This window comes from Sinocyclocheilus rhinocerous, unplaced genomic scaffold, assembly GCF_001515625.1.
Source record: "Sinocyclocheilus rhinocerous isolate Xijiao unplaced genomic scaffold, SAMN03320098_v1.1 scaffold909, whole genome shotgun sequence".
Lineage (NCBI taxonomy): Eukaryota > Metazoa > Chordata > Actinopteri > Cypriniformes > Cyprinidae > Sinocyclocheilus > Sinocyclocheilus rhinocerous.
The window spans coordinates 235,133-247,510 of NW_015666359.1; the positions used below are offsets into that span (position 1 = coordinate 235,133).

General features: G+C 42.3%; 1 protein-coding gene across 1 annotated transcript in view; it reads left to right on the top strand.

Moving 5' to 3' along the window:
• Positions 1-12,378, top strand: part of LOC107732245 (ribonuclease inhibitor-like) — a gene marked incomplete at its 5' end in the record, with an annotated part of 70,896 nt that overhangs the window by 28,802 nt on the left and 29,716 nt on the right. Inside the window, 2 exons of the mRNA XM_016543521.1 lie at positions 3,277-3,450; positions 6,633-6,806. Coding sequence (XP_016399007.1) covers positions 3,277-3,450; positions 6,633-6,806 — 348 coding nt within the window. The remainder of the gene's footprint in view (positions 1-3,276; positions 3,451-6,632; positions 6,807-12,378) is intronic.

The window sequence follows — 12,378 nt, forward strand, 5'->3', positions numbered from 1 at the left end:
GCTTATCTCCACAACGGTGACTTCAAATTGTATTATTTTCAATAAACATTAAGATCTAAATCTCTGTTAATTCTTAATAAGACAATTTGAAGTCACCATTGTGGAGATAAGCGTTTGCTTTAGTTGGGCTCTTGACCCTTGACTTTTTAACATTAGTTTTTCTCTGCAAATGCATTGGTTATGGTAAGAAAAACCAAGAGAAAATGGGTTTAGACTATATTTGCTGTTTTTTTGATAATGACATAGTTGTCATGTTGTAGCTAGGTTCACTGATGTCATCAGTGGTAATGAGTAATATAGTTTGTTATTTATCACAACTGCATATTAATGAAATAATATAAAGAGCTTTAAAAACACTTTGCACACCAGTTTAGAGCAGATGTACTGTTTAGACACGCAGACATCAAGAATCAGCTATGAATCTCAACAATGGTGACGAGCATCAGACAGATTCATGTTGCAGTGCATTCTGGGTGCACCAATCATAACTCATCCATGGCTCCCAGCATGCATTGCGACATGAATAAATTATGCAGCTGCATTGTCTTAGTATTTTCTTTTATTTTTACTATTTGCTTTTATTTTTTGTTGTGACTTTTTACTACCTTGTTTTGTCACGTTCAAAAATCACATAAAAATTATCAGAATATTTTGTCACCATTGCTGAGATTCACATGCTGATTCTTCATGTCTATGAGTGCCAGAATTGAAACCTCTTTATGAACCATATTTATAAAAGTCACTTATAAAGTTTTTCTCACATTGTTATCTCACATAACTGTAACGACATAGAAATCATGAAAGCGCTACAGTTTTAGATAAATTGCAATCAGAGACTCAGACACATGACATGATTTTATCATAAGTTCTTGCCATCACAAGGATATATCACATACATACTGATGAGCCATTATGTTATAACCACCTACAGTATCTCTTGCCATCACATGTGTGTTTAATATACACAATTGTGCCAGCCAAAGAGAAACTTAAACTTAAAAAGTCAAGGGTCAACTAAAGCAACCACTATTCACAAAAACGTTGAAGAAAAAAAAAACATCTAAACATTAATTCTGTTTTAGATACTCCAGAAATAAAGTCTAACTGGTTAGTAATGTGTGAAGCTGGTGATGCTGTTTGTAGAGTTGTTCAATCATCTTCTGCTGAGATCTTGAGAGATTTAATTAATTTAACACTCGGGAATTTACTGTGTACTGAATTCCTTCTCAGCTCTGCCCAGGCATTGCTGTTGATTTAACTGGGTTATCCTGTTTAAGAATAAAGCAGAAAGTTTTGATCAAAGTCCCTTTGTGTCGTTAGTATGATGTTCCTGTAACATTCTTTCAAAAAGTCTTTCAAACACCTGCTGTGAACAAGCACTGAAAGAAAGAGAAATAAGAACACAAACTACAACTTTCTTCATCCACAGCCTTAGATTAACTGAAAATAAAATATATTAAATCTCTCAAGATCTGTTTAAACAACTCCACAAACAGCATTCCCAGCTTCGTTTACAGTATTACTAACCAGATTGACTTTATTTCTGTCACGCGTCTACAGAAGTTCTTATTGAGAATTAACAGAGGCTTAGATGTTGACGTCTTATTGAAAATGTTTCGTTTTAGGTCACCATCATGGAGATCAGCATTTGCTTTTGTTGGGCTCTTGACCCTTGACTTTTGTTGAGTTGCTTCTTTTGCAGCAATTATAGGTGTTTTCAGAAAACATTTCTGTGTTGATACAGCAGATCAACATGTCTGTTTTAGTAAACAAACATTTCACAATACAGTCACACAAACACAGTCTGTTTTAGTCTTCTCTGTTTCTCCGCATCACCGTAGCGCCATTTTGGAGAATATCCAATGAACGCAAGCAGTGTATGCTCTTCTGTGTCAGCCGCGACACAAGGATATGTTTTCTATGTGTATTTACGCTTTGATTTGAACAAAAACAGCGTATCCGTGCGACACAGTGGTTATCCTCCAAAATGGCGCAATGGTGATGCGGAGAGACACAGAGGAGACGAGTTGTTGAATAAAGTCATTATTTTTGTTTTCTTCGCGTACAAAAAGTATTCTCCTCTTTAACCAAAAAAACTGACAGCAGACTAAGGCAGGGGTGTGCAAATAAGTTTTTCAGCCTGGTTCTCATAAGAGAACCTGGGCCCAGTTGTTCAAAAGTAATCCAGTGGGATTTCGGATCATGGATTGGATCAAATCTTGGAAATGGGTTTTTCAAAAGCAAAAGAGGGATTCTGAACTAAAATCAGAGCATGTAATCCGATCTTACATTTGATCTGGATCAAACCTGCCCTTTGTGGAGATTTGGTTTGGTCCTCATACTGCACATAAAGTGACAGTGTGACCCATTAAATATAACTATAAAAAAATAAATTCATAATAGTGATAATATTATTGCACTTTATTTAGTTAGTTTTTAAAAATAAAATAATAAACAAAATAATAAATTGTGATAATATATTTTAAAATAAAAGGGAGTATTAAATACAAATACAATTATTTTATAGTAAACTTTTTTTTTTTTAATGCTTAGTGTCACGATTCGCTGCCGGAAGGAACGCAGGAGACGCAGAGAAGCGTTAAACAGTCTTTTAATGAACAAACACAGGGAGGAAATCCACAACAGTAATGAGGAATGACGCACGAACATAACTTGGAGACCTGACAAAGAAACATGAGGCAGATTACAGATTATATACTAGACTTGACAAGGGATAGACAGGTGCGGGGAATCAACTAATAATCAAACTGAACGAGGACAGGAACATGACCAAATAAGGACAAACAGGAACAGAAACAGGGGCAAAACACGACACAGACAGTCCAGGGGTATATTACAAAAAGCAGGTAATGTGACTTACCTGGGTATGTTTGAGGATAAAAGAGCGGATAAACTCAGCTTCGGTTCCAAAATCGGAGGTTACTTTCAGGGTATGTAAGTAACCATAGCAACTTGCTCTCTGAAGATAACCGGAGCAGGTTATGTTCCAGGGTTAGTTTGTTTCAGAGAGGTCACTCAGCATGGCATGCCCTTTTGATGACGATCCTGTGGATGTAGAAGCACAGATTGTACGAGGTTTTTTGCACCGCGAGAGGGTGATAAGGCCACGTATCGGTGTGTTTTCATATCCGAATGAATATTTGCACGAGCGTTACCGTTTTTATAACTTTATCCGCTCCATGTCACACAAACATAGTCTAACCCCAGAGCTTAAACACAATCTCAGAGATCATTCATGATCTTCACTCTCTGCAGGTTGTGGGACTGCAGTATTGGAGAGGAAGGCTGTGCTGCTCTGATTTCAGCTCTGAGATCAAACCCCTCACACCTGACAGAACTGAATCTGAACTGTAATAATCCAGGAGATTCAGGAGTGAAGATGCTCTCTGCTCTACTGGAGGATCCACACTGTAAGCTGCAGAAACTACTGTGAGTATCATCACATCTTAGTAATTATACGGTTTTGAGTAAGAAGTAAAATTACACAAATGCACTGTTAAATAAAATCCCAATTTTACAAAAAATTATCGATTTTTTTCTGGTTGTTTTCTTTAAATTGTCTGCAAAATTCTGTAAAATTATCACTAAATTAACTACTCGGCTGTTATTTTAAGTATTATGACAAATTACAGCACTTCACGTTTTTATACAGAATAAATACTGTACTTTTATACAGTATTTATCTGTTTTCTTAAAGGGATAGTTCACCCAAACATGAACATTCTGTCATTAATTATTCACCCTCATGTTGTTCCAAACGCTTAAGACCTTTTTTCGTCTTCGGAACACAAATTAAGGTATTTTTGTTGAAATCCAAGCACTTTCTGACTCTACATAGACAGCAATGTAACTGAAATGTTCCCAGGCCCAGAAACACAGTAAGGACATTGTTAAAATAGTCCATCTAACATCAGTGGTTCAACCGTAATTTTATGAAGCTACAATAATACTTTTTGTGCACACAGAAAACAAAACTAACAACTTTATTGAACAATTCTTCTCCCCCACATCACCATCTGCCACCATTATCAAAAGTATCACGACCCATGTGTGTGGTGCTGCTGACGTAGAACACGCATGCACTGCACCTTGAGAAATGCACACGCATTTAGCACTACTACAATGTTACAATGTACCTTTGCTCTTGTGCTTCTTTGGTCAGCAGCAGTTTCCCCTGCTGGATGCTCCAGACAACTCACAATGTGGTAGAGTGTCTTTGCGTCATTACGATCCTCTGCTCATTGCGCTTCTTTGCCTTGTTTCTCAACTCATGCACGCTTGTCTTGCCAAAAGCTCCATTTGACTTGGCGATCTAGGGTGTGATACTGGTTAACAGCATACTCCTGGGCCTCTCAGGTTGGTGCTTGCTCACAGCGTTGCTTTACACGTCAGCATTTGTTGATCAGATTCTAGGACTTTTTACTAATCCACCACTCTTTATACAAGCCTCATCATCTACAATACCTCATCTCGGCACTTTCTACTTCCATTACCTGAAACAGTGTCCACTGATCTTCAAGGTTGGTTAGTTCTTCAAGCGCCTAAAACTGGTTCTGATGTTCTATCTGGAAGGCATTGGTGACAGCGGGGTCTTCAAGGCTAGCCACATTGAACGGACATTGTCATTTCGGTGGTATGGGGAGATGCTGGAGACGGAGGCCCCTCGTCATGCTTTAACATCACGCAGTGTCATTGCCACCTCTTTGACATGCAAATATAGTCAATGGCCAGATCTTTTTATGAATGGTTTGTGTTGATAGAATGTGTTGCCGATGGAGATGTTAATGGCTGCACAAAACCAGATAGCAACATAATGTCGGCCCACATCTGGAACATGTGGAATGATGATGAGCAAAGAAATAAACTACACTGGACCTTATCTGAGCCACAAAATCTTCATATATTATTTATAAGAGCTTGTCAAAGCTTGTTAACAAGCAAAACCACTGAAGGAAAGAAGAGAACAGAAAAAAGAGACAAACAGAAACTCAAAAACTACAACTGACTTAGATGAAATCAACTGAAGATAAAATACATTAAATCTCTGAAGATCTCAGCAGAGGAGGATTAAACAACTCCACAAACAGCTTTACCAGCTTCACTTATTACTAACTAGACTGACTTTTTTTCTGTTAGAGGTCTACAGAAGTTCTTATTGAGAATTAACGGGTTTAAATCTAACATTTGTTTCATTTGAATGTGAAACATTTTCTGTAAAATATAAATCTCTTCCAGTTAACCATTAACTAGCAACAGCACACATGCTTGAGCTAATGTAACTATCATTGCATCAGCAATACACAGTTACTGCCTTTAAATAAAGCTACATTTAGCATAACATCAATGTTTCTTGGTCTTCTGAAGCACAAGACTCTACTCTTCAGTTCTAGTAAGAACTCTAGCTACTGCATTTTGGACCAGCTGGAGTTTGTTTATTAAGGGTGCAGAACAACCCCACCCAATAAAGCATTACAATAATCTAACCTTGAGGTCATGAACACATGGATTAAAATTTCTGCATTTGACATTGAGAGCATAGGTCGTAATTTAGATATATTTTTGAGATGGAAAAATGCAGTTTTACAAATGACATGCAGAGTTTTTAGGTCCTATAATTAACGCCTCTGTTTTTTTCAGAATTAAGCAGTAAGAAATGACTCATCATCCAGTTATTTATATCGACTATGCATTCCGTTAGTTTTTCAAATTGGTATGTTTTGCCGAGCCGCGAAGAAATATAGAACTGAGTATCATCAGCATAACAGTGAAAGCTAACACCGTGTTTCCTGATGATATCTCCCAAGGGTTCCATGTGACATTATTAAATCTAGAGTAAGATTTCGACAATAAGTAGGTCCTGACACGTGTTGTCTAACCCCAATAGAGTTCAGAATGTCTATGAATGCTATGGTGGCTGGTGTCTCTATTTTCACGTTCCGTACAATAGAATCGCCAATAACTAGAGCACTTTGATCAGGTTTCTCAGCGGGTGCGTCACTGAGTGGGGAGAACCTGTTTGATGTTTTGATCGGAACGGAAGAGCGGTGTTTTGACCCGCGACTATGCCACCTCACAGTCACCCAGTTTCCCTGCTGCGGAGGTTCTGTAATCGGAACCGAACATTGTATAGGACTCCCTGAGCTAGTCGTATCCAAAGCCGACTAGCTTTATCTAGCATTATCTAGGGCTACAGCCCTCACATTCTTACTGTCCTCAAAAAAGTTTGGATGCGTGTCTCTAATTCTGAAATCTTCTAAAAGCTAAACTATACATGTGGCAAGCGGTGCAAACAACAATAGCAGGAGAAGAAGCCATTACTCACTGTGATTGATGAATGGTTCTGACTACTGTATAAAAATACAGTAATTTTTCTGCATAAAAAATGTGAATTACTGTAATTTGTCATTAATGTCATAATACTTAATACTTACTCAATTTTTTTTACAGTGTAGAATATTCATCACTTTATAAAGATTTACAAACACTTTTCAAATCTGACACATTTTTATTGAAGAGATGGAGATGAGTAGTGTTACATTGTTTCAATAACAAACCTTTAAAACATGACTATTAATTATTGACTTTACTTGTTTTTCTCTTTCTCTCTGCAGGCTGTGGAGCTGCAGTATTGGAGAGAAAGGCTGTGCTGCTCTGATTTCAGCTCTGAGATCAAACCCCTCACACCTGACAGAACTGAATCTGAACTGTAATAATCCAGGAGATTCAGGAGTGAAGCTGCTCTCTGCTCTACTGGAGGATCCACACTGTAAACTGCAGAAGCTACAGTGAGTGTTATATTAACCCTCTGAGGTCGAAGCCCACACCGCTGCGGTCTGTCTTGTATTTTCTTGATGACCACGAAAAGAACTAAAAATACTCTGTCATTTTTGATCGTGCAGATAAGAATAAGTTATTGTTTGAAACTGCAAAGGGTCTAATTGACCTTCACTGTGTATATTTTTATTATACTGTGTTGTAAATAAAATACAAATAATACAAATAACAATACAAATACAAATTATCAAAAACCCACATTATTTTACTCTCGTCACACTCTTTCTTACCTGCCTCAGTCCCTTTCATATCGATGGCCCATTCTGGGAGGCCCTTGTTTCTCAGGTGTGAGTCACTAAATATTCATGGCCATTGTCACTCCCTCGCATACACCTTTCTACCACAAATCATGTCCTACAAAAGTTAAATGAATATATTTTTTCTGTGAACGAGTGAACAGGATGATTTTCACATCATTTTGTAGCAAAAACTCTAGTTTACCACATCCAGTTCTCAAAAGTCTTGTGAACAAATGTTCTGTATGTTTTATGGCCTTATTTCAGTGACTTAAAAATTTTAGTTTTTCACTAACCACGCATAAACGTTGTTTTCTCAAAAACATGTACTTTCATGCTGCTCACATATTATTGTAGCCCAGTTTGTGCTGAATACAGTGTTATCAGACTTTATCCAATAATATGTTTTTAAGATACTGAAAAAACACAAATGTCAGGGCATGTCAAAACTTCTCCAGGGCCCCAAAACACCCTCAGAACCCAGAAGGTTAATTAACACACACACACACACACACAAAACTGTGTGAAAATACTGCCAAACAAAAACATTTAAAGGGGTCCTATTATGCTCTTTTACAAAGTCTTGATTTTGTTTTGGGGGTGTACTAGAACATGCTCTCATGCTTGGTGGTTCGAAAAACGCATTATTTTTCACATAATTTACATTATTAAAATACTTTTCTCCCCATCCTGGCGCAAACAGCTCGATTAGTTCCGGCTTTGATGAAGGTCCGCCTTCCGAAAAACAAAATGTGTTGTGATTGGTTAGCTGTCCCAGTGCATTGTGATTGGCAAACAGCTTAGACGGTGTTTCAGTACTGCCACGCCCCTTGCTCCGTCTTTCAACAAAAGCTTTTTGGCGAATCCGGCAGGCACTGTACTCCCTCATGTTGTGGAAGCTGTTCTCAGTAAAATGCGCAGCACACAATAGCAAATTGGGGTTATAATGCTCAGGGACAGAGTTAAAAAATAAATTGCAACCACTGTTTCCTGACATCATCCGCTTTCGGAAGCCCAAACAAAGACGTTTGGGCATGGAGGTGAAAAAAACAGCGTTTCAGGCGGTCGTAGGGGGTAATAATTTGACAGGGGGTCAAAACTGGGCACAACAATTCTGATGATTTTTTTTTACCCTGTCAAATTTTGCCACCTCCCATTAAAACAGCAGGGACCGTAATTCAACAGCGAAAAATGCTACATGTCAGATTGTGCTTCCAGCATGATATTAATGTGGTTTGAGGCTTTATTAAGACCTACACCTACCCCAAACCTAAACCTAACCTTACAATATTAAAAATACAGTTGGTAGCATAATCTGATAGGTAGCATTATTTGTTACAACACCTGGAGTCACGTGCATCTGTAGACTAGCGCAGGTTTAATTCTAACACTTTAATAGTATTTATAGATCCTAACAGGCTGTGCAACTATGAGGAATGATTACCTCAACATGTATATTGGTATGCAGTATATCCTTATTGCTTGCGTGCCAGTTATTATCCCTTTGTGTACCATAGATTGCTGACCCCTGGCCTATATGGTACTACAAAAAGTTTGAAGAATGAAAATTATAAACTAGTTCAGTATCACAATTAGGAATCACGAGATTTGTGTGAGTATTCATTAGAGATGCACACAATATATGACTGACAAATCATTAAATAGAATATCCATCACTAGCTTGTTCTAATCTGAATAATGTGTGAAACTTTGTATTATGAGCACTTCCTGTGTTTATTTGTCTCTTATGATGAATAGCTTCTTGTATTTCTCAATTGTAAGTAGCTTTGGAGGCGTTGTCAGGAACACAACACGGACACAGATGCAGGCTTCAGCAGGAAAACTGTTTATTTTTAATAAGTCCAAACAAAAAGGGAAATTCCTCAAAAGAACAAAAATCCAGCCGGGGTATTTAGGAAAATAATAGTCCAACAGAAACAATGAGCAAACAAAAACATCCTTGCAAAAAACACCCGGCAGAGGGCGCTCAATGGCGCGGCCGCATGGGGAATTAGAGAGCGGAGAGGGAAGGAAGAAGCTAGGGAGCCGGCGTCCGAGTGGAGTGAGAGAACTTCTGCGGGGATGCAGATGCCCGGCCTAGGAAATGAGGAAGGAGAAATAGAAAAACAAAACAACTGGAAGAAGCAACAAAAAACCTGACAGGGAGCCGACAATGGCACGACTTAACAGGACTCGACAGGACCAGACGGGGCGGCTGAGCATTGGCGAACTGGCGAACAACGATCTGGCACCGGACGACACACAAGAGGGGAATAAATAGAGCGAGAGATGAACAAAACATTGAATTCAGGTGAGCGAAATCAACCAATTATGAGCAGTAAGGGTGGTAACGAGAGGGAGGGAGGAACGCCACAGAGGAGTACACGGCGAACGATCAAAACAAAACACCATGTGCTCACAACATGCAGACAGATACAAAACACGACAACCGAAGGACAGGGTGATCAAACCGAGGACATGACAGTACCCCCCCTCCGACGGACGCCCCCAGGCGCCGCAGGAAGGGGCTCACCTCGTCGCCGACAGAAGTCGAGGGGCAGAGGGGAATACAACACAGGTTTAACCCTCGAGACATGAAAAACAGGGTGCACCCGACCAAGCGTGGTAGGAAGCTTGAGCCGCACCACCGGTGGACTCAGGACCTTGGTGATCCGGTATGGGCCAATGAACCTGGGTGCCAGCTTGCGTGAGGCTACCCTGAGAGGCAGGTCCTTGGTGGAGAGGTGAGTGCCGTTAAGGGTGCAGCAATCTGACCAAAGTTCCGGATGAAACGCCGATAAAAGTTGGCAAACCCCAGGAACCGCTGCAGAGCCTTACGAGAGTCAGGAGCTGGCCACTCAGCAACGGCCCTTACCTTACAGGGGTCCGCTTTGATCTCTCCCGCAGAAATGATGAAGCCCAAAAACGGAACCGACTGGGCATGGAAGACGCACTTCTCCGCCTTGACATAAAGCTGGTTCTCCAGCAGGCGTTGTAGCACCTGGCGAACATGCTGAGTGTGTACCTGCGGAGACGGAGAAAATATCAAGATATCGTCAAGATACACGAAGACAAAGTGATTCACCATGTCTCTCAACACGTCGTTAACCAGGGCCTGGAAGACAGCTGGGGCATTGGTCAGACCAAACAGTAGGACCCGGTACTCAAAGTGTCCCATGGGTGTGTTGAAAGCTGTCTTCCACTCATCCCCCTCACGTATGCGAATCAGGTGATAGGCATTCCGGAGGTCAAGCTTGGTGAAGACCGGCCGACTTGGAGAAACGGTCCATCACCGTGAGAATGACGGTGTTGCCTTTCGATTCAGGGAGGCCAGTGACAAAATCAAGGGCCAAGTGTGACCAGGGGTGGAAAGGGATGGGCAAAGTGTGGAGCAGACCAACAGGAGGCGCATTGGAAGTCTTGTTCTGAGCGCACACTGAGCAGGCAGCCACGAACTGCCTGACATCCTTGGCCATGGACGGCCAGAAGAGGGCCCAGCGAGCCTGTCGGGAGCTCAGCCTCCTGGCTGAACGGATATATTCAAGGTTTTTATGATCTGTCCAGACCAGGAAGGGCTGAGCTGCACCCTCCAACCAGTGACGCCACTCCCCCAAAGCCAGCCTGACCGCCAACAACTCCCGATTACCTATGTCGTAATTCCGTTCTGGGGGACTCAAGACCTTGGCTCCCTGCAAAAGCTCAAAGGCAGACGACATAAGAGGCAAGGGGTACCTGTTCTTTATAGTGATGTCGTTCAGGCCTCGATAATCTATACAGGGACGCAGGGAGCCGTCCTTCTTCTTGACAATGAAGAACCCGGCACCTGCGGGAGATGAAGAGGGTCGGATGAGACCGGCTTTGAGGTATTCGTTAATATACTTGTCCATGGCCTCTCTTTCAGGACCGGAAAGGGAAAACAAGTGACCCTTAGGCGGAGAAGTGCCTGGGAGGAGCTCAATGGCACAATCATATGGGCGATGCGGAGGTAAGGAGGTGGCCCGGGACTTGCTGAACACCAGGCGCAGGTCGTGGTACTCTGCCGGGACCCCGGTCAAATCAGCCGCCTCCGCCTGCAAGACAGGGCACACAGACACAGGAAAAGAGGCAGCACCCAAACAAGATGAAAGACAAAACTGGCTCCATGACAAGACGGAGTTGCTAGACCAATCCACGTGAGGGCCATGCTGCACCAACCACGGGTGCCCCAACACTATGGGAGCACTCGGGGATTCAAGAAGGTACAGCGTGGTCACCTCACGGTGATTGACGGAGACAATAAGAATGACAGGAGGGGTAGCATAGGAGACAGTAGTGATTAAAGTGCCATTCAGGGAACGGGCAGGAATAGGTTCAGGAAGAGGAATGGCAGGAATCCCCCACTGGGTGGCTAGAGAGCTATCCATAAAGTTGCCCTCGGCTCCTGAATCAATCAGTGCCGAGCAGGAGTTAGAAAAGTCACCAAACTGAATAGAAACAGGAAGGAGAGTACGAGAGTAGGGGGAATGCAATAAAGGGGTAGCGCTCACCAGGATCCCCCTCTTTACTGGCGAGCCTTGGCTTTTAAAGGACAGCCTGCTGCGAAGTGACCAGGCTTGCCGCAGTACAGGCACAGCCCTAGGGCAAGACGTTGCTGCTTCTGTTGGGGAGTGAGGCGAAGGCGCCCCACCTGCATAGGCTCAGGCTCAGTGGAAGTTGTGTTCAAGAAGTCTGTAGGGGAAACCGGAGACAACTCCTCCGCCCTCCAGGACAGACGAACTGCCAGGCACTGACGACGGCGGCGAAGGCGACCCTCGATCCGTAATGCCATATTGATAAGGTCGTCAAAATCATGCGGCAAGTCATGGGTGGCCAGCTCATCCTGAATGTCATCCTCCAATCCTGCCCGGAACATGGATCGGCAGGCCCCTTCATTCCAGTCACAGGAAGCTGCCAGGGTTTTGAATTGGATAGCATACTCCGTCACTGAACGACCCCCCTGACGACGCCGTGCTAGTTGGTCAACTGCTTCCTGAGCCCTGGCAGAGCGGTCAAACAGCCTCACCATCTTCTGGCAGAAATCCTCAAATGATGCACAACAGGGAGCTTGAGTCTCCCAGACGGACGTTCCCCAGTCTCGAGCCTTTCCCGTTAGGAGCGTCAGTACAAAAGCAACTTTGGACTCCTCAATTGCATATGTGCGTGGCTGTAGGGCAAACACCACAGAACACTGGGACAAGAAAGCCCGGCAGGAGTTGGGGTCTCCATCATAGGGCGGTGGATTGTTGCATCGGGGCTCAGGCTCATGACG